General features: G+C 41.0%; 1 protein-coding gene across 3 annotated transcripts in view; it reads right to left on the reverse strand.

Annotated features, from left to right (window-relative positions):
- Positions 1-23,902, reverse strand: part of LOC110523906 (contactin-associated protein-like 4) — a 197,274-nt gene that overhangs the window by 10,531 nt on the left and 162,841 nt on the right. For all 3 annotated transcript variants that reach the window (XM_021603043.2, XM_021603042.2, XM_036977628.1), the window contains 3 exons: positions 9,463-9,702; positions 8,106-8,336; positions 2,790-2,923 (listed from right to left, as the gene is read on the reverse strand). In XM_021603043.2, coding sequence (XP_021458718.2) covers positions 2,790-2,923; positions 8,106-8,336; positions 9,463-9,702 — 605 coding nt within the window. The remainder of the gene's footprint in view (positions 1-2,789; positions 2,924-8,105; positions 8,337-9,462; positions 9,703-23,902) is intronic.

A 23,902-nucleotide genomic window follows, 5' to 3' on the forward strand; every position in this document is an offset into this window, starting at 1 on the left:
GTGTCTAAATATGCGTGTTTGTATGGTCTTGCCATTACAGTTGGATTTCTGTACTGTAGTTCAAATCCTCAAAGAAGGGTTGATCCCTGCTTTTAAAAACACTTTACCTGGATTGTTTCAGAAAATACCCAGCAAGCCTTGATCTTCAATTTGTAATGAAGAGTGCTTAGTTAAGAACTTTACACTGTAATTAAAAATAGCTACGGGTGCTGCAGTGGGGTTAATGTCATGTTAACTAGAGTGGCAGGTTCCGTTCACATCAGGGCAATGCTGAACAGAAATTTGGAATGATCTAATTAATCATGTTTACTATATATGGGAAAAAACTCAATTTGCTGTCCAAGTGTGTCTTTCGAAGAATGGCTGAGAAGAATGACAGCCAACTTTGGTGTTACAACTCATGAAATGTAAAAAATATTCTGCCAGTCTCCTCACAGATTTCAACCCCTTCGGAAGACGACTGTACATTTTAAACTTCTATTGATTTCTTTATACTCTTCTCTATCCTATTCCTTTTCTCCACCCTTTCTTCTTCAGAGTCATTCATGTTGCCCGAAATGTCTTTAAATTGTGAATGAGTGTGGCCGCTTAATGGCTGAGAGTTGGAATGTGTCTGTGCATTCTGAATATGTACAGCTCTGCAACACAAGCCTAGGGTTGTCGCTTACTGTGATGTTGACAAAGGACTTTGACTTCATGATAGTTGCAGTTTTAAGAAGCAGAACTACGGTGTGCAAAACCTGCATCACTCTTCATCCCACCACACTCAAGTTGTATCACATCTCACTGTATATCTAAATCGGCTGGGAGTGATGTTCTTTCATTTCTTAATTACTTTCACTGACCACGACACAGATCCCACACTGCTAACATGTACACACTTACATTTACAGCTCAGCAGTGTAGATATAGTGCATATAGACCTACTTGTCTATACTTGCCTCTTGCTGACTTTCAAAAATAAAGTGGTTCTGAATCTTTTTAGGTTATGCTATACTCAATTACATTTTGCTCTGCTTGCATTACCTCCTCATGTACAACCAATCATCAGGACTATGTTCTTATGAATCTTCCCAAGTACACCTTGTGGATAGGCCAGGTACCCCAAGGAGTACTAGCACCCCACGAGAGAACCACTGCGCTAAGGTACAGTGCATTCGGAAAGTATTCAGATCCTATCCCTTTATCCACATTTTGTTACGTTTCAGCCTTATTCTAAAATGAATCAAATATATTGTATCCCTCACCAATATACACACAATCTCCCATAATGACAAAGTGAAAACAGGTTATTAGACATTTTTGCAAATGTATTACAAATAAAAAACAGAAAACCTTATTTACAGACACTACCGCTCAAAAGTTTGGGGTCACTTAGAAATGTCCTTGTTTTTGAAAGAAAAGCTATTTTATTTTTAAATAACATCATGCTAGCCTTCTACGCAGAGTTGCAAACAAAAAGCCATATCTCAGACTGGCCAATAAAAAGAAAAGATTAAAATGGGCAAAATAACACAGACACTAGACAGAGGAACTCGTCCGAGAAGGCCAGCATCCCGGAGTCGCCTCTTCACTGTTGACAGTTTTAAGCTGTGCTGACATAATTGCAGAAGGGTTTTCTAATGATCAACTAGTCTTTTAAAATGCTAAACTTGGAGTAGCTAACACAACGTGCTATTGGAACACAGAAGTGATGGTTGCTGATAATGGGTATCTGTACACCTATGTACATATTCCATAAAAAGTCAGCCGTTTCCAGTTACAATAGTCATTTACAACATTAACAATGTCCACACTGTATTCTGATCAATTTGATGTTATTTTAATGGACAATTATTTACATTATTTTCATTATACATTATTTTCAAAAACAAGGGAATTTCTAAGTGACCCCAAACTTTTGAACGGTAGTGTATGTATTTTAGACCCTTTGCTATGAGACTCGAAATGGAGCTCAGGTGCATCCTGTTTTCATTTATCATCCTTGAGATGTTTCTACAACTTGATTGGAGTCCACTTGTGGTAAATTCAATTGATTGGACATGATTTGGAAAGGTACACACTTGTCTATTTTAGGTCAGATCAAAAACCAAGCCATGAGGTCTAAAGAATTGTCCGTAGAGCTCTGAGACAGGGTTGTGTCGAGGCACAGACCTGGGGAACTGTACCAAAACATTTCTGCAGCATTGAAGGTCCCCAAAGAACACAGTGGCCTCCATCATTCTCAAATGGAAGAAGTTTGGAACCACCAAGACTCTTCCTAGAGCTGGCTGCCCGGCCAAACTGATCAATCGGGGGAGGAGTGGCTTTGGGACAAGTCTCTGAATGTCCTTGAGTGGCCGCGCCAGAGCCTGGACTTGAACCCGATTGAACATCTCTGGAGAGACCTGAAAACAGCTGTGCAGCAACGCTCCCCATCCAACCCAACAGATCATGAGAGGATCTGCAGAGAAGAATGGGAGAAACTCCCCAAATATAAGTGTGCCAATATCGTAGCGTCATACCCAAGAAGACTCGAGGCTGTAATCACTGCCAAAGGTGCTTCAACAAAGCACCTTTGTAAAGGGTCTTATGTAAATGTGATATTCATTTTATGTTTTTCTAAAAAACTATTTTTGTTTTCTCATTATGGGGTATTATATGTAGATAGATTTTAGAATAAGGCTGTAATGCAACAAAATGTTGAAAAAGTCAAGGGGTCTGAATACTTTCCGAATGCACTGTAACTGCTGAGTATGTCTTTGTTTTGAATGAGAATAAGTTACATTAATAGTGACAAAATAAATTACCTGAACACTGACAGTCTCTGATATCCTCCTGATGGAGACTCTGTGAAGTTGTCCATTGGCCAAGTTCCTAATGCTGGTCCTGAATACCTCAGCATCTCTACTGTTCTGCAGCTTGTATTTAACATCCAGGTAACCTTCAGGAGATATAGACACAAAACTTGAATATACAGTAACTTCTATTTAAAGTCCAGGTAACCTTCAGGAGATATAGACACAAAACTTGAATATACAGTATCTTATATTTAACGTCCAGGTAGCCATTGAGAGATATATGAAGACATAACTTTAATATCACGTCTACTTAACATCCAGGTACCTTTCAAGTGATAAATATAAACTCAGCAAAAAAGAAACGTCCTCTCACTGTCAACTGCATTCATTTTCAACAAACTTAACATGTGCAACTATTTGTATGAACATAAGATTCAACAACTGAGACATAAACTGAACAAGTTCCACAGACATGTGACTGACAGAAAAGGAATAATGTGTCCCTGAACAAAGCAGGGTCAAAATCAAAAGTAACAGTCAGTATCTGGTGTGGCCACCAGCTGTATTAAGTAGTGCAGTGCATCTCCTCATGGATTGCACCAGATTTGCCCGTTCTTGCTGTGAGATGTTACTCTTCCACCAAGCAACCTGCAAGTTCCTGGACATTTCTGGGAGGAATGGCCCTAGCCCTCACCCTCCGATCCAACAGGTCCCAGATGTCCTCAATGGGATTGAGATCCGAGCTCTTCGCTGGCCATGGCAGAACACTGACATTCCTGTCTTGCAGGAAATCACGCACAGAACGAGCAGTATGGTTGGTGGCATTGTCATGTTGGAGGGTCATGTCAGGATGAGCCTGCAGGAAGGGTACCACATGAGGGAAGAGGATGTCTTCCCTGTAACACACTGCATTGAGATTACCTGCAATGACAACAAGCTCAGTCCGATGATGCTGTGACACACCACCCCAGACCATGACGGACCCTCCACCTCAAAGTTGATCCGGCTCCAGAGTACAGGCCTCGGTGTAACGCTCATTCCTTCGACGATAAATGTGAATCCGACCATCACCCCTGGTGAGACAAAACCGCGACTCGTCAGTGAAGAGCACTTTTTGCTAGTCCTGTATGGTCCAGCGACGGTGGGTTTGTGCCCATAGGCGACATTGTTGCCGGTGATGTCTGGTGAGGACCTGCCTTACAACAGGCTTACAAGCCCTCAGTCCAGCCTCTCTCAGCCTATTGTGGACAGTCTGAGCACTGATAGAGGGATTGTGCGTTCCTGGTATGACTCGGGCAGTTGTTGTTCCTATCCTGTACCTGTGCCACAGGTGTGATGTTCGGATGTACAGATCATGTACAGGTGGTGTTACACGTGGTCTGCCACTGCGAGGATGATCAGCTGTCCGTCTTGTCTCCCTGTAGTGCTGTCTTAGGAGTCTCACAGTACGGACATTGCAATTTATTGCCCTGGCACATCTGCAGTCCTCATGCCTCCTTGCAGTATGCCTAAGACACGTTCATGCAGAAATGAGCAGGGATCCTGGGCATCTTTCTTTTGGTGTTTTCAGAGTCAGTAGAAAGGCCTCTTTAGTGTCCTAAGTTTTCATAACTGTGACTTTAATTGTCCACCGTCATGAAGATCTGTGAAGTTATTTTGATTTTTACAAATTGAAAGACAGGGTACTGAAAAAGAGGTGGAACACATTCGACACCTTGTAGAGTCCATGCCCCAACAAATTAAAGCTGTTCTGGGGGCAAAGGGGAGTGCAACTCAATATTAGGTAGGTGTTCCTAATGTTTGGTACACTCAGTGTAGAGACATACCTTTAATATCACTTCAATATAACATCCAGGTAACCTTCAGAATTATATAGAGATATAACTTGTATACCATAACAATAAAAACCATGTAGCCCTTTCCTGCTGTCAAATTACCTAGTCATAATTAATTAATAAACATTTTCTCCAAAACCTGCTGAAAATCTAGTGTTTCTATGTCGAGCGTTTTTTTTTATATTACAGTCTTCTGTGATGTATATAAAGTGTAATATTGGGATGCAAACTCAAAATTGAATACATTTCAACTCTATATCTGACATGGTGCAGGTGTCTTCTTTTTTTAAGTCCATTACCATGTGTGTGAGGTGTATAATTTTGTTTCAAAGTAGATTTGTGACCCTGATTTAGCCCACTGCAGTAAAAGGTTAAATGTAGACTGTGACAGACATATAACAATATCACTGTCATTAAAATGCAGACAGACACTGAACAATATCGCTACCATGTGGGGAGCGTTCACGATGTACCCGGCAAATTGTTGTTTATACTGTAGCATTTCAAGGAAAATTCCTCAATGTTCAAGGCTACAGTGACTGATTTCATAACATAAGCCTACAAAGCATTCAGCTACTAAGAGGATTAATCTCTAATTCCCTATCAATAACAGAGATATTAAATCAAATTTGTTTTTGTAATTTGGAAGGAATTAAGTATCCGAGGGGCTCTGAGTAATGCACGGTCGTGTTGGTGTCGTCAGTCATCTCGGAAAAAACAACAACATTCACATTCAAATGAATGGGGAGATTGGAAATGTATTGTATTGTATTGAAATGTATTGCACCTCTTAAGACAACACACCCTTATTGATGCTGCTGCACACAAATGATCACTTCATACCAAGGTGGAATTGTACACATTGAGCAGACAATGTATTTGTTATTTGAATATATATATATATACACACATCCAGTAAAAAAACAAACATTTATAAGGGCTAGAATAGACAAACGATTTGCGCAATAGGACAAATGAAACAATTATATTAAATAAGTGTGGAGGACACATTTTTTTATTTAAGCAGAGGGCAATCGTATCAGATAGTTCACAATTACTGAGGCACTGCAAGGATAGGAGTATTTGAGCCATGACATACATGATTTGTACCATAGGACTAAGAAACAATTATATCATATAACTGGAGAGGGACCAGATTTTTATTTTTTTATTTAACTAGGTAAGTTAAGAACAAATTCTTATTTACAATGATGGCTTACCAAAAGGCCCCCTGCGGGGACGGGGGCTGGGATTAAAAATGTAATTAAAATTAAAATATAGGACAAAACACACATCACGACAAGAGCGACACCACAACACTACATAAAGACAGACCTATGACGACAACATAGAATGACAGTAACACATGACAACCCAGCATGGTAGCAACACACCATGACAACAACATGTTAGCAACACAACATGGCAGCAGCAAAACATGGTAGCAGCACAAAACATGGTATAAACATTATTGGGCACAGACAACAGCACAAAAGGCAAGGTAGAGACAACACTACATCACGCGAAGCAGCCACAACTGTCAGTAAGAGTGTCCATGATTGAGTCTTTGAATGAAGAGATGGAGATAAAACTGTCCAGTTTGAGTATTCTTTACAGCTTGGTCCAGTTGCTAGCTGCAGCAAACTGAAAAGAGGAGCGACCCAATGATGTATGTGCTTTGGTTGAGAGTTTCAAATTCCTTGCTGTCCACATCAACAACAAACGAGATTGGTCCAAACACACCAAGACAGTCGTGAAGAGGGCACAAAAAAGCTTATTCCCCCTCAGGAAACTAAAACGATTTGGCATGGGTCCTGAGATCCTCAAAAGGTTCTACAGCTGCAACATTGAGAGCATCCTGACCGGTTGCATCACTGCCTGGTACGGCAATTGCTCGGCCTCCGACCGCAAGGCACTTCAGAGGGTAGTGCGTACTGCCCAGTACATCACTGGGGCAAAGCTGCCTGCCATCCAGGACCTCTGCACCAGGCGGTGTCAGAGGAAGGCCCTAAAAATTGTCAAAGATCCCAGCCACCCCAGTCATAGACTGTTCTCTCTACTACCGCATGGCAAGCGGTACCGGAGTGCCAAGTCTAGGACCAAAAGGCTTCTCAACAGTTTTTACCCTCAAGTCATAAAACTCTTGAAGAGGTAACCAAATGCTTACCTGGACTATTTGCATTGTATGCCCCCCCCCAACCCCTCTTTTACGCTGCTGCTACTCTCTGTTTATCTTATATGCATAGTCACTTTATCTATACATTCATGTACATCCTACCTAAATTGGCCCGACCAACCAGTGCTCCCGCACATTGGCTAACCGGACTATCTGCATTGTGTCCCACCACCCACCAACCCCTCTTTTTACGCTTCTGCTACTCTCTGTTCAACATATATGCATAGTCACTTTAACGATACCTACATGTACATACTACCTCAATAAGCCTGACTAACAGGTGTCTGTATATAGCCGTGCTACTCTTTTTTCAAATGTCTTTTTACTGTTGTTTTATTTATTTATTTACTTACCTACACACACACACACACACACCTTTTTCCCCCCACACCATTGGTTAGAGCCTGTAAGTAAGCATTTCACAGTATTTGGCGCACATGACAAATAAACTTTGATTTGATTTGGGGACGTTTAACAGAATGCGAATGGGTGCTGTTTGTGGAGGATGAGGGCTGCAGTAGGTATCTCAGATAGGGGGGAGTGAGGCCTAAGAGGGTTTTATAAATAAGCATCAACCAGTGGGTATTGTGACGTATACACAGACATTACCAGTTTACAGAGGAGAATAGAGAGCGCAGTGATGTGTCCTATAAGGTGCATTGGTGGCAAATCTGATGGGGTGCGACAATTGAACTAAGCTCATGAGGCATTTATATTCTTCATGAATAAACGGTCACATATCATTGATTTACAAGTCCAAACATGAATATAGGAACTTCTGATTGCCCCTTTAAAAATATATATATTTTTGTCCCATCCTCTCACCGCTCCTGAGAGGTCTTGCTTGTGCTCTCCTAGAAAGACAGACAATGCCTTAACAATTTACCGTGCATGAATTGGGGAGGCAATAGTGTCTGACAGGCCTGGTGTCTACGGGGAATTGGAGACTCAAATGAATCCAAATGAATTCTGTTAAAGGTGCTAGTGGAAGGAAAGGAGCAGCCAGATTAGGACCTGCTTTCTAACAACGATCTCTCTCTTTCTCTTACAGTTGCTGTTAATAACCTTTCTAGACGTAGTAAGTAATATTTTGTTCCTAAATGACTATAGATGTACACCTTGACGTTACTTGATTTGTCCGTTATTTTTTCAGATCTTTATAGACCCTACAAGCTGACGCAGAGATTTGTATTCACTCTGTACAGTAAATGCTAAATAAAGGTGTGTTACTTCGAATCATTGAAATGTTTAAAAATGGCAGAAAATATTTTTTTTTACATGTATTTTGTATTTTTTCATCTCTCTGCTTCTTACCATTCCTGTTGAGCAGCACAGCCAGGTACTCTCTGTAGTAGGAGCAGATGTAGAGAAGTAACGCAGGGCTCTGTGTGGTTCTGAAGCTAAACGAGACATTCTCTCCTCGTAGCGTCAGGTCAGAGTAGATGGAGGAGGACTGGGACTGAGTGCTGGTGTTTCTAGTCAGCTCGTACGGCTCCTTGAACGTGTACTGGACTGATGTCCCAGGTTTGAAGTAAGCAGAGACCTCTGGAGGTTGGGAAAGCAGAATAGAGGAGTTGGTGGTTATTTTGGGTGGTTTGAATTGAACAGGCCAATCGTTCCACATTGTGATAGAACACTTTTTCACTTTGTTCGACATCTGTTAACATTCTGTCCATGAGTAAACTCTATTAACAACTTAAAAACTTTAATTTATTTAACAATCTATGCCTTTGTTCATATTTGCAATTTATTTTTAACAGACATACTGTAAATAAAACCATACAATCAGCACGTTAAATACAGAACAATACTCTATTTAATGCTCAACAGTCTACCACTGTGGCATTGTGGCATGGCGACTGCCCGCTGATGTTCTAACCAGGAAGTGGTCCAAGTCATTCTTATGAATTTTTGAAAATGTACAAATCGGCCTGCCTGCATCACCATCGCTGATGGCGATGACTCAGAGACATCCAAGGATGTACAGAAACACTCCTGTATCAAGCTCTTGATGGAGCTAATGCACACAGCTGGTAAGAACTTGTAAAGTAATGTTTGACCTTGAGCTCAATATGAGGGCCCTCTAAAATAATATCAATTCTTGACCTTTTGATGGTTCTCATTTAGTACTGTATGCACCACTTTCTAAATGGCTGTTCTGGAAGGTATTTCCACTCCTTGGTAAGAAGTGACGAAGAGGTAACAGTATCTATTAGCCTTATAATAAAGGAGTGAAATAAACTCTCAGACAGCAGCAGAACCATCAACAAAAAACATATAGCTTTACAATCTACCAACAGTTCTAACATTAGTCTTGTACTGTAATACAGTATGTCCTCTGTGTTTTTGTTGAGTGCACAAATATAAGCTCCACCAGCTGGTCCCAAATCGTTCCTATCCTCCCTCTAACCCTTGTTAGATGTATGCAGCTAGATCTAAAGGGTCAGAGACAGGTACTGTATACGCAGTAAAGTGGTGAAGCTTCCTCCACATTGCTTCCACCTTATCTGCAAAAATCGAAAGGGTTGAGGCCAAAGAGGAGGATTATGGAGTGAATTGGGACTGACGTACATCCTCTCACATGGCTGATCGCCCAGAGGCAAGTGAGTTGATCAGAAGAACCTCAAAAGCTCAGAGGCTGAGGTTGAGGTGATGCTCCTAGTATATTTACCTCTCTGGCAGAAGGGGCCTGCGTAGGCGGAGAGGCCACAGTCGCAGGAGAAGCCATTGTACCTCTCCACACACCTCGCCTGGTTCTGGCACAGATGCCCGTAGCTGCTGCAGTGTCCCGGGCAGCCCGGACTCACCCCAGGCGTAATCTTAGCCCTCTCCTCCAGGTCCAGAGTCCTCCCGTTCAGTTGCAGCGAGCGGATACAACCCAGGAAACCTTTCATCCTGGAAGCAGTGCCACCTGCCAAGAAACAACACAAAATGCATTGTTCCTGTTTTTTTATCTGTTCTTTTATCTTCTTCAGTGTGATGGGGCACGCAGGGCTACAGTCCCAGAGTTATTTGACATGTCACCCGCCCGTCGCTCGCGGGAGCGCACATTTGTCAACACTTTTTTTTAAAGAACAGAAGTCATTTAAACGATGACAGGGCGATGAAAACAAAGTTGAGAGTGGAAAACGCATTCAGGGAGTTGAATTTGATCAGCTGTCTGTCTGCTGCCACTGCTCTGGCTGCTAACCTCCATCTCCTTTTCTTCTCTCTCTCTTCTTTCTGGCAACCCCCCATCCTTCAGAGCTGGCAGCTCAAATTGTTCTTGGAGTTCATGCAAGGCTTTTCGCAACAAAGAATCAATGAGCCTTTCCCCCTGCAAGGCAAGGCATTCTGGCTCTCTACGAGTACAATTGGCATTCTGATTCAAACTGAAAACCTGATTATAATGTTTTTTTTAAGCAGCACTACAATGTTAAAACATTTTTTAGGTGGGTTGTGTCAACCCTTTGGTCAAATATGATTGAAAGCTTTTTTGAAGCAAATCAGCACGACAATCCATTTCTTAGGTACTGTATTGTCAAATTCTTGGTCAAATGGAATGTAAAAAAATGTTTCCTTCTATAAACTGTTGAATAAAATGTCACTTGGTCATTGTAGACGGAACATTAACTGATGCTGAAACAGAAAACGTGGATTTTTTAAAGCAAACTTACACTACAATGTAAAAGCGTTTCTAAGGTAGTTGTCAAATCAAATGTTATTGAATACGCTTAAGCTAGTTGAGTTGGAATAAACTGTCATTTGGTCATCGCAGAGCAGACTTTGGGTAACTGTCCGGTGGGATTTAATCATGTTTGGGTAATTGTGCATCAGAATGAGCTCATGATTCCAGGAAAGTGGAACAGTGAGCCGAGACAAATCCCTGAGGAGAGGAGAAGCCAGTGCGTTTGGGCCACTGGAGCAGGAAAAGCAGAGAAATGCTGTCACAGAGAGAGAAAAAGAGAGAGATTTGATTTGAGAGAGAGAGAGAGAGTACGAGTGAGAGAAAGAGAGAGAGAGAGAGAGAGAGAGCGAGGGGGGATGAGTGAGAGAGAAAGAAAGAAAGAGAGAGCGAGAGAGAGAGACAGAAACTGGCGGAGAGGGAGAGAGAAAGAGAGAGAGAGAGAGAGTATAAGTGTGGAGATAAAAACTGTCAGAGAATAAAAACACTTAAAAGGAAAACATGACATTAGGAACCTCAGGTGAAAGTCAGTGTGTTTAAAAGATAGGCTAATACATTTTCACAGTTAAATTAGGCTACATGTCATTACTATAAAACCCACAATAGAACCACTAAAGCAGTCATTTGGACTGCTCATGAATTTAAAACAATTTATTACTACGCCATTTTTAAAGACAATCTTTGACTTTTCCTAAACAAATCTATAATACCAGTCAAAAATGTGGACACCTACTTTTCTTTATTTTTACTATTTTCTACATCGTAGAATAATAGAGAAGACATAAAACCTATTAAATAACACATATAGAATCATGTAGTAACCAAAAAGGTGTTAAACAAATGAGATTATTCAAAGTAGCCACACTTTTCCTTGATGACAGCTTTGTTTAACACATTATTGGTTACTACATGATTCCATATGTGTAATGTCATAGTTTTGATGTCTTCACTATTATTCTACAATGTAGAAAATAGTAAAAATAAAGAAATGCCTTGGAGTAGGTCTCCAAACTTTTGACTGGTTATGTAAATTATGTCATTGTTAGAATCTTAACATCACAAACAGAACTGGTGTTATCGACAGTTTTAGGAGGGCATGTCATTTTTTACATGGTTTCTCCCATTGCACCTCTGTCTCATGAAAGTAGGGGCTGCTCCCCTCCTTCTCCGGAGAGTTAAAGATGTCTGTCCAGTTGAAAATCACTCCGATAATTGCCTCAAAGTTGAACCGAAAGTGACTAATTTCAGACATAGGCCTATAAAAAGAGATAAAATAAATGAAGTAGGCTAAAGTATGATGGGGAGAATGGGATGAGTTGATGAGAGAGGGGAAGCGAACGATTCATAATTATGTAATCACCAATTGTGAATGAAGAACAGGGCGGGCCATTCTATTGTATTCATCTATTCTAATCAGTCTACTCTGGCTTAATTGGAATACACAGTGCGTAATTTACAATGGTAAGAAGACCAAGACAAATGGATGCACTCGTTAGCGTTGCTACAAAATCTGAATGAATGAAAACAACTCTGACGGTGGGGAATAAATAAATCACGATGACATCTCTGATGAGTATTCTTCTGATTCTGAGCCTCAACCGGAACCGACACCTCCGGGGCCTAACTGCAAAAAAAAAAGACAGAACTGTGCGCACTGAGTTGGTGCCCAGGTCACCACCAAATGAAATCGTTGAGACAGGAGCGAGGAAGGCACTGGTTGGGAATAGAACAAGCCCTTGAGAATTCTATGAACTATTATCAGCACCAAATGTCATCACTGATAAGCAGTCCCTACATCTCAAGCAAGAAATAAAATGAGCTACGCACTCAGCGGCTTTCGTTGTTCAGGCTATGTGACATGTACATGCGCCAACTTATAATTTACTTTTTGACTATCATATTAACACATATTCATAATGCTATTATTTATATTGTGATTATTTTCACTATTATCAAGCACACGTGGCGCTTGTAATGATATTTAGGCTACTAATGTTTTCGACATTTTACTATGCATCTTGCTGACCGTGCATCTTAGTGGTTGGGGTATTTGTTTTATTTGTATTTTATTTATAAAAATAAGCGTATAGCCTACCAGGTTCCAACACCAATGCTTTCTGTTTCATAGTTGTAACATAGACCCTCCACGAATACAATTTATGAAACACTTAATAATATTATTTGTGTTTTTATATAGCCTATAGGAGGTACCTTAAGGGGCAGCAGGTAGCCTAGTGGTTGCTGGATCGAATCCTCGAGAAGACAAGGTAAAAATCTGTCATTCTGCCCTTGAACAAGGCAGTTCCCCAGTAGGCCGTCATGTAAATAGGAATTTGTTCTTATCTGACTTGCCTAGTCAAATAAAGGTAAAACAAAAAAAGTGCCCCCTATGGAAATCAAATGTCTGCCCAAGGGATTTGTACCAGGGCCGGCCCTGGTCAAGAAATATGCAAACGTCTAGAAAATCAGAAATGGAGCAAATACTTTTTCAATACACAGACTGTTATCTCTAAGCAAATGTATGATTTTATTTCATAACGTCCTATTGCCTTCTGACAGGCTCTGATAAACCTTTACGCAACCTCATATTCAGCCTATCAGTGTCATTGTGCTGGTCTTCAGTCTGTTTTCGCCTGAGACCATATTCTAATGATTAAAGAAAGGAAACACAAGGAAAACCAGGCTGCAGTAGAATACTTTATCACCAAGCAAATATGTTTTATTTTTTCTTGTCATATCTGCAAACACCCACTTTGGAGGAAAAACAAACAGTGGCTTCGGGGAAGAGACAGAGACCGGGTATTTGAATGAATATTGATGTGAGGAATGTCTTTAGCCAGTAATCCTAGAGAATGGTTACCAGTGGGGGACCATATCAAGATGCCCTATGGGGAAGAAAACCTCCTGGGGTTCCTAGGAAGTAAAAATATCTTAAATGTAAATTTCCCATATTTAGGGACTCTGTTAGATGATTTTTTTTCTAAATTCAGTATAGTATGAGAACGGTAGCCCCTATCTGTAAAAGCATGGCGTTTCCGAAACGCTGAGTATGTTGGCTATTGATCGGTGCCTTCAAATCTTTGGTGACTTCTTACCATATATGGGCATACAGATTTATAAGGGCAGCCCGAGCCGATGACCTCATTTCAAGATGGCTGCTACCTACATTCCGTTTAACGTTGTGAAGCATAAACAAAATAAACACGGAATACATTGATACACATCGGGAGCTGGGACTCCGCAGATCATGAGGATGATCTTATCTAAATGGCTGTGACCTACCGTTATTGATCACCAGCCCGAGAGTCAAAATGTTTATTTTACACAACGTTTTCACCAAACATCTTAGAAGGTAAACTTCGATTTTGTCTGTGTTTGAGCTATAGCTACATGGGGGGTATCAAATGAATCCTTAGGTTGGTAGGAACAAATCTAGCATATTGTCATGTTATTTGATGATGTATGACTTAATGGAAACATCGAATGCCCACTGAGTGACTTTATCTTTGCGCATAACAGATAGTGTTGACGTCTTAATTATTATTCTACAATGCAGAAAATAGTAAAAGGAAAAACCCTTGAATGAGTAGGTGTGTCCAAATGTTTGACTGGGACTATAGTCCCATGCTTTTCATAGTGCTTGTGGCACCATTCGTCCAAACAAAATCGGTTTCCCCAAGACCAAGGTAGACGACATGACAAAGACAGTGGAGAGGGGGACCTTACGTTGGATCAGGACTAACAAGCTGCTTTTTGTTAAATGGAAGGACACTAGGGAAGTAACCATGCTCAACACACACACATGCCAAACGACAGATGGAGGAACTGTGAGCATTGCACAAAACAAAGGGGGAAAAAGGGAAAAATGACAGATTTTCTGTCCGAAATGCCAGTTCGCTTTTTGTTTCCTGGCACAGAGGGACTTTTATTTTATTTATTTATTTCACCTTTATTTAACCAGGTAGGCTAGTTGAGAACAAGTTCTCATTTACAACTGCGACCTGGCTAAGATAAAGCAAAGCAGTGCGACACAAACAACAACACAGAGTTCTACATGGAATAAACAAACATACAGTCAATAACACAATAGAGTAAAAAAGTATGTATACAGTGTGTGCAAATGAGGTACGATTAGGGAGGTAAGGCAATTAATAGGCCATAGTGGTGAAATAATTAAAATGTAGCAATTAAACACTGGAGTGATAGATGTGCAGAAGATGAATGTGCAAGTAGAGAAACACTTGGGTGCAAAGGAGCAAATAAATAAATAACAGTATGGGGATGAGGTAGTTGGATGGGCTATGTACAGGTGCAGTGACCTGTGAGCTGCTCTGACAGCTGGAACTTAAAGTTAGTGAGGGAGATATGGGTCTCCAGCTTCAGTGATTTTTGTAACTCGTTCCAGTCATTGGCAGCAGAGAACTGTAAGGAAAGGTGGCCGAAGGAGGAATTGGCTTTGGTGGTGACCAGTGAAATATACCTGCTGCAGCACGTGCTACGGGTGGGTGCTGCTATGGTGACCAGTGAGCTGAGATAAGGTGGGGCTTTACTTAGCAAAAACTTATAGATGACCTGAAGCCAGTGGGTTTGGCAACGAATGTGAAGCAAGGGCCAGCCAACGAGAGCATACAGGTTGCAGTGGCGGGTAGTGTATGGGGCTTTGGTGACAAAACGGATGGCACTGTGATAGACTGCATCCCGTTTCCTGAGTAGAGTGTTGGAGGCTATTTTGCAAATGACATCGCCGAAGTCAAGGATCGGCAGGATAGTCAGTTTTACGAGGGTATGTTTGGCAGCATGAATGAAGGATGCTTTGTTTGCGAAATAGGAAGCCGATTCTAGATTTAATTTTGGATTGGAGATGTTTGATGTGGGTCTGGAAGGAGAGTTTACAGTCTAACCAGACACCTAAGTATTTGTAGATGTCCACATATTCTAAGTCAGAACCGTCCAGAGTGGTGATGCTGGACGGGCGGGCAGGTGCGGGCAGCGATTGGTTGAAGAGCATGCATTTAGTTTTACTTGCATTTAAGAGCAGTTGGAGGCCACGGAAGGAGAGTTGTATGGCATTGAAGCACGTCTGGAGGTTAGTTAACACAGTGTCGAAAGAGGGGCCAGAAGTATACAAAATGGTGTCGTCTGCGTAGAGGTGGATCAGAGAATCACCAGCAGCAAGAGCGACATCATTGACATATACAGAGAAAAGAGTCGGCCCGAGAATTTAACCCTGTGGCACCCCGATAGGGACTGCCAGAGGTCCGGACAACAGGCCCTGTGATTTTACACACTAAACTCTGTCTGAGAAGTAGTTGGTGAACCAAGCGAGGCAGTCATTTGAGAAACCAAGGCTGTTGAGTCTGCAGATAAGAATGTAGTGATTGACAGAGTCGAAAGCCATGACCAGGTCGATGAATACAGCTGCACAATATTGTCTCTTATCGATGGCGCTTATGATATCGTTTAGGACCTTGAGCATGGCTGAGATGCACCCATGACCAGTTTAGAAACCAGATTATATAGTGGAGAAGGTACGGTGCGATTCGAAAGGCTCCTGAGGCGGCATTTATTGTAGCTGGGGATTTTAACAAGGCTAATCTGAAAACAAGGCTCCCTAAATTATATCAGCATATCGATTGAGTGACCTGGGCTGGCAAAACCCTAGATCATAGTTATTCTAACTTCCGCAACGCAAAAAAGGCTCTCCCCCACCCTCCTTTTAAAAAAGCTGACCATGGCTCCATTTTGTTGCTCCCAGTTTATAGACAGAAACTAAAACAGGAAGCACCCACGCTCAGGTCTGTTCAACGCTGTTCCGACCAATCGGATTCCACGCTTCAAGATTGCAACGATCACGTGGACTGGGATATGTTCTGCATAGCATCGAACAACAACATTGATGAATACGATGATTCGGTGAGTGGGTTTATTAGCAAGTGCATCGGTGATGTTGTACCCACAGTGTCTATTAAAACATTCCCCAACCAGAAACCGTGGATTGAGAAACCGCTGAGATCCTGGTTGAAGACAGCAGAGGTGTATTTGGAGGGCAGGTTGGTTAGGATGATATCTATGAGGGTGCCTTGTGTTTAAGGATTTGGGGTTGTACCTGGTAGGTTAACCTCTTAGAGCTCTAGGGGCGCTATTTCATTTTTGGATAAAAAACGTTCCCGTTTTAAGCGCGATATTTTGTCACGAAAAGATGCTCGACTATGCATATTCTTGACAGTTTTGGAAAGAAAACACTCTGAAGTTTCAGAATCTGCAAAGATTTTGTCTGTAAGTGCCCCAGAACTCATTCTACAGGCGAAACCAAGATGATGCATCACCCAGGAATTAGCAGAATTTCTGAAGCTCTGTTTTCCATTCTCTCCTTATATGGCTGTGATTGCGCAACGAATGAGCCTACACTTTCTGTCGTTCGCCCAAGGTCTTAGCAGCATTGTGACGTATTTGTAGGCATATCATTGGAAGATTGGCCATAAGAGACTACATTTTCCAGAGGTCCGCCCGGTGTCCTTTGTCTAAATTTGTGCGTAATCTTCAGGTGCGGGCATTTTCTCCTGGGATTCAGGAGAGAAAACATGTGTCCAAGAACGATGTATCAATGAAGAGATATGTGAAAAACACCTTGAGGATTGATTCTAAACAACGTTTGCCATGTTTTCAGTCGATATTATGGAGTTAATTTGGAAAAATTTTGCGTTTTGAGGACTGAATTTATGGATTTTTTTTGGTAGCCAAATGTGATGTATAAAACGGAGCTATTTCTAATACACAAGGAATCTTTTTGGAAAAACTGAGCATCTGCTATCTAACTGAGAGTATCCTCATTGAAAACATCAGAAGTTCTTCAAAGGTAAATGATTTTATTTGAAGGCTTTTATGTTTTTGTTAATGTTGCGTGCTGGATGCTAACGCTAATGCTAACGCTAAATGCTAACGCGAAATGCTAACTCTAGCTAGCTACTTTTACACAAATTATTGTTTTCCTATGGTTGAGAAGCATATTTTGAAAATCTGAGATGACAGTGTTGTTTACAAAAGGCTAAGCTTGAGAGATGGCATATTTATTTCATTTCATTTGCGATTTTCATAAATAGTTAACGTTGTGTTATGCTAATGAGCTTGCTGATAGATTTACACAATCCTGGATACAGGGGTTTTTTCATAGCTAAACGTGACGCAGAAAACGGAGCGATTTGTCCTAAACAAATAATCTTTCAGGAAAAACTGAACATTTGCTATCTGAGAGTCTCCTCATTGAAAACATCTGAAGTTCTTCAAAGGTAAATGATTTTTTTGAATGCTTTTCTGTTTTTTTGTGTAAATGTTGCCAGCTGAATGCTAATGCTAAATGCTACGTTAGCCATCAATACTGTTACACAAATGCTTGTTTTGCAATGGTTGAGAAGCATATTTTGAAAATCTGAGATGACAGTGTTGTTAACAAAAGGCTAAGCTTGAGAGCTAGCATATTTATTTCATTTCATTTGCGATTTTCATGAATAGTTAACGTTGCGTTATGGTAATGAGCTTGAGTCTGTATTCACGAACCCGGATCCGGGATGGGGAGATCAGAAAGGTTAATTGATCATTTGTGTGAGATTGAGGGCATCAAGTTTAGGATTGTAGGATGGCTGTTAACTTCTTAGGGAATAGGGGGCAGCATTTTCACTTTTGGATAAATAGCGTGTCCAATTTCAACTTCCTGCTACTCATGCCAGGAATATAAGATATGCATATTATTATTAGATTTGGATAGAAAACACTCTGAAGTTTCTAAAACTGTTTGAATCACGTCTGTGAGTATAACAGAATTTATGTAGCAGGCAAAACCCAGAGAACTAACCGTTCAGAATTTCTTTTTTTTTTGGTCTCTGTCTGTTCACTGAGTTCTCATTGGCAAATGATATTTCTTAGGAACCTGTTTTCAGTTCCTACCGCTTCCGCTGGATGTCACCAGTCTTTGGAATTTGTTTGAGGTTATTCATTTGTGCAATGAAGAAGTAGGCCATCTAGGAACTGGGTAACACTGTTGAGAGTGCGCAAGACGTGAAAAGTAGCGTTGGTTTGTTGTCTTCCGTGTATTGAACACAGATAGACCCGTCTACAATTTGATCGATAATTAACGTTTAAAAATACATAAAGTTGTATTACAAAAGTAGTTTGAAATATTTTGGCAAAGTTCACAGGCAACTTTTATTTTAATTTTTAATTTTTATTTTGTAGTGACGTTGCGTTTTTTGGAGACTGTTTTTTTCGGAACGCGTCAAATAAATGGACATTTGGATATATAGATGGACATAATTAATCGAACAAAAGGACCAATTGTGATGTTTATGGGACATATTGGAGTGCCAACACAAGAAGCTCGTCAAAGGTAATGCATGTTTTATATTTTATTTCTGCGCTTTGTGTAGCGCCTGCAGGTTTGAAATATGCTACCCTCTTTGATTACTATTGTGCTATCATCAGATAATAGCTTCTTATGCTTTCGCCGAAAAGCCTTTTAAAAATCTGACATGTTGGCTGGATTCACAACGAGTGTAGCTTTAATTGAGTATCTTATATGTGTGATTTAATGAAAGTTAGATTTTTATATCCTTTTTTTTTATTTGCCGCGCTGCATTTTCCCTGTGTTTTGCCCACGTGGGATGCAACCGTCCCCTATACCATAAGAAGTTATTAAGCATGTCCCAGTTTAGGTCACTTAACAGCACGAGCTCTGAACATAGATGGGGGGCAATCAATTCACATATGGTGTCCAGGGCACAGCTGGGGGCAGAAGTTCGTCTATAGCAAGCGGCAACGGTGAGAGACTTGTTTCAGGAAAGATAGATAAAAAAAATAAAAAATTGTTTGGGCACAGACCTGGATACTAAGACAGAACTCTGCAAGCTATCTCTGCAGTAGATTGCAACTCCGCCCCCTTTGGCAGTTCTATCTTGTCAGAAAATGTTATAGTTAGGGATGGAAATTTCAGGGTTCTTGGTGGCCTTCCTAAGCCAGGATTCAAACACAGCCAGGACATCTGGGTTGGCAGAGTGTGCTAAAGCAGTGAATAAAACAAACTTAGGGAGGAGGCTTCTGATGTTAACATGCATGAAACCAAGGCTTTTACAGTTACAGAAGTCAACAAATGAGAGGGCCTGGGGAATGGGAGTGGAACAAGGCATTGTAGGGCCTGGATTAACCTCTACATCACCAGAGGAGGAGTAGGATAAGGGTACGGCCAAGGGCTATAAGAACTGGTCGTCTAGTACGTTCGGAACAGAGAGTAAAAGGAGCAGGTTTCTGGGAACGGAAGAATAGATTCAATGTACAGACAATGGTATGGTAGGATGTGAATACAGTTGAGGTAAACCTATGCATTGAGTGACGATGAGAGAGGTATTGTCTCTAGGGACATCAATTAAACCAGGTGAGGTCACCGCATGTGTGGGAGGTGGGACAAGAGGGTTAGCTGAGGCATATCGAGCACGGTTGGAGGCTGTACAGTGAAATAAGACAATAATCACTAACCAAAACAACAATGGACAAGGCATGTTGACATTAGGGAGAGGCATGCGTAGCCAAGTGATCATAGGGTCCACTGAGTAGCTAGACGGGCTGGAGACACGGCGATTCAGAACAGCTAGTGGGCTGGGGGATTGGCCTTAGAGGGAGGTCGCGACGGAAGAAGTCTGTTGTTGTAGCCCCCTCGTGCGGTTACGTTGGGAGACCAGCTGTGATGGATCAGCAGGGGTCCGTGAAGTAAAATGGTCCAGGCTAATTGGAAAAATGGTATAGTAGCCAAAGAAATTGACTGATGGACCACTTCAGCTAACAATCCGGTATGCTCTAGACAGCTAGCGGGCCACGACTAGCAGGCTAGCAGATGGGCATTCAGGGGATGTCGCGATGAAGGAGCCTGCTGAAAACCCCCCTCGGGTGGATTACGTTGGTAGTCTAGTTGTGATGGATCGGCGGGGCTCTGTATCAGCAATAAAAGGGGTCCAGTCCAATTGTCAAAATAGGTATTGTAGCCCAAGGAGTGGCTGATGGACCTCTTCAGCTAGCAGGGAGATGGGCCTAGTATAGGCTAGCACCAGGCTAATTGGTGCTTGCTTCAGGACAAAGACGTTAGCCAGGAGAAGCCAATCGGATAGCAGCTAGCTAGATGCGATGATCCAGGTGAAGAGGTTCAGAGCTTGCTGTAGGAATCCGGTGATATGGAGAAAAAAAGAGTCCGATAAGCTCTGGGTTGAAACACGCTGTACAGACTGGCAGGAGTTGTCCTGGCTAAATGTTAGCTGATGACCGCTAGCAGTGGCTAGCTGACTACTAGCTAGTAGCTAGTTAGCTGGCTAGCTACTTTTGGGGGTTCTGGTTCTAAAAGAAAGAAAATAGCAGATCCATACCACACTGGGTGAGGTGGGTTGCAGGAGAATATGTTGAAGTTGGGGTTAAGAAAAATAAAACAAATATGTAAAAAGATATATACACGGGATACAAGATGAAGACAAAAGGCGCCTGACTGCTACGCCATCTTGGATTTATTGCTTCAAAGACTATCATGACATGCACAAAACACAAATGCCATTTGTAAATAGTTCAGCTTATTTCTAGTTTTGGACACGTATGTTCCAAGTTTGTGTTTGATAAGACATTTTATATTTGTTTTATGTATATCTGTTGCTTTGTCATTATGGGGTATTGTGTGTAGATGGTTTATTAAAAAAATAAAAAAATATTCAGACTGTAACACAACAAAATGTGGAATAAGTCATGGGGTATGAATACTTTCTGAAGGCACTATAACTATGAACACACCATAAACATGTAATTGCCAAAATAAAGGAAACACTTCAGTAAATGAGAGATGCAAAATATATTGAATGCAGGTGCTTCCACACTGGTGTGGTTCCTGAGCAATTCCTAAGCAATTAATATCACATCATGCTAAGGGTCATGTATAAAAATTATGGGCAGAACCAGTTGCACATGATTTTGGCTACCATGGCCATGCCCACATCCACAGTGCACGAGGTGTCACTAAATGTGTTTATAAACGTTAAAACGATGTAAACCATATGCCATGGCCATTTCAGTAACTCGATCTCAACCCAATTGAATACTTTGGGAGATTCCTGAGTGTTGCCTGTGACAGCGTTTTCCACCACCATCAAAAAAACACCAAATGATGCAATTTCTTGTGGAAATACAGCTTTATACACTTTGTGTTTCCTTTATTTTGGCAGTTACCTGTATGTTTGATGATACCGCAGATTTGAAGTGTTCTTTACAAAATATTCAACCACATTTTTATAGGCTTACTGTCATGTATAATTAAGACATATTCAATTCAAATGTTTTAGGTTGAAGTGTCAGATGTACTTTACAAAATATTCAAATCACATTTGTTATACTTTCCTATACAGTGACTTCAGAAAATATTGATACCCTTTGACTTATTCCACATTTTGTTGTTACAGCCGGAATTCAAAATTGATACAAAAAATAATTCTCACCCATCTACACACAATACCCCATAATGACAAAGTGAAAATATGTTTTTAGAATTAAAAAAATATATATATTGAAAATGAAATACAAAAACATCTCATTTAAAAAAGTATTCCCAAGTCAATACTTTGTAGAAGCACCTTTGGTGGCAATTACAGCATTGAATTGTCTTCTTGGGTATGTCTGTAGCATATTTGCACATCTGGATTTGAGGATTTTCGCCCATTTTTCCTTGCATATCTTCTCAAACTCTGAACAGCAATCTTCAAGCCTTTCCACATATTTCCAATGGGATTCAAATCTGGGCCACTCAAGGACGTTCACATTCTTGCTATGAAGCCATTCCAGTATTGCTTTGGCTATAGGCTTGGGGTCATTGTCCTGTTGGAATGTATATCTTTGCCCCAGTCTAAGGTCCTTTGCACTCTGAAGCAGGTTCTCCTCAAGGATTTAACTTTATTTGGCTCCATTCATTGTTCCCTCTATCCTTACCAGTCACCCAGTCCCTGCCACTGAAAAGCATCCCCATAGCATGATGCTGCCACCACCATGGTTCACGGTAGGGATGGTGTTAGATGGATTATGAGCTGTGCCTGGACTTCTCCAGACATCACGATTTGTATTCAGGCCAAATAGTTGATTTTTTGTCTCATCAGAACACATAATATTTTGCCTTATGCTCTCACGTGACTTTTTGTGAACTCCAGGCATGATGTTATATGCCTTTTTCTCAGGGATTGTGTGAATGGAATTTATACGTTTAAATGAATGATTAGAATATTCCACCCTGAAATCATATAATTGTATGAAATTGATTAGAATCATAAAATGATTAGTAATGATGTGTGTAGTTTTAGTCAGTGAAATTATAATAAATGTGTAGTTCTAGTCAGAATTAGGGTAAAGCAATAGACCTGTACAATATGTCTTTATAGTATCTTAAACACAGACTGTCTCAGCAGAATTCGGTGCCGACCTGGCTAGGGGCCTCTGAGAGATTGAGGAAAGGACAGGAAGTACTTCCCACGGTCTCACTATCTTGAGGGAGAATGGGGAGTGATTCTCACAGTCTCCCCTAATCTTTGTTGGCTGGGTAGTAGGATAGTATGTGTGTAGGATACCTAATGTTTGTGTGTGAATGTATGTGTGTAAGGAGTCTGTTTGTCTGTGAAAGTATGTGTGTAAGAAGCCAGTATAAAATGAATGGTTTTGTACAACTAACCAGCGCTCTCATAAATAAACTTTCTGACTATAGTAGCTGGGCCTCCGTCTGTTTCATTTCAACCAATATCTTAAAAATTCTGGGTTGCAGACTGAGTAGTTTAATTGAATTGTGTTATGAACATTCAGAACATAATTCTCATAATAATTTGGTCCTTCGAGCCGGATTCCAATACCTGTCCCTGCTGTCCGAAGGTACCACGCCGAAAACCGTGCACGGGCGGGTCATTGACCCGTAAATTAAAGACCTGTCCCGACATTGGGGTTCTATAGCAGGCCGGTATATACAGTGCCTTGGGAAAGTATTCGGCCCCCTTGAACTTTGCGACCTTTTGCCACATTTCAGGCTTCAAACATAAAGATATAAAACTGTATTTTTTTGTGAAGAATCAACAACAAGTGGGACACAATAATGAAGTGGAACGACATTTATTGGATATTTCAAACTTTTTTAACAAATCAAAAACTGAAAAATTGGGCGTGCAAAATTATTCAGCCCTTTTACTTTCAGTGCAGCAAACTCTCTCCAGAAGTTCAGTGAGGATCTCTGAATGATCCAATGTTGACCTAAATGACTAATGATGATAAATACAATCCACCTGTGTGTAATCAAGTCTCCGTATAAATGCACCTGCACTGTGATAGTCTCAGAGGTCCGTTAAAAGCGCAGAGAGCATCATGAAGAACAAGGAACACACCAGGCAGGTCCGAGATACTGTTG

The sequence above is a fragment of the Oncorhynchus mykiss genome, chromosome 5 (assembly GCF_013265735.2).
Source record: "Oncorhynchus mykiss isolate Arlee chromosome 5, USDA_OmykA_1.1, whole genome shotgun sequence".
Taxonomy (NCBI): Eukaryota; Metazoa; Chordata; class Actinopteri; order Salmoniformes; family Salmonidae; genus Oncorhynchus; species Oncorhynchus mykiss.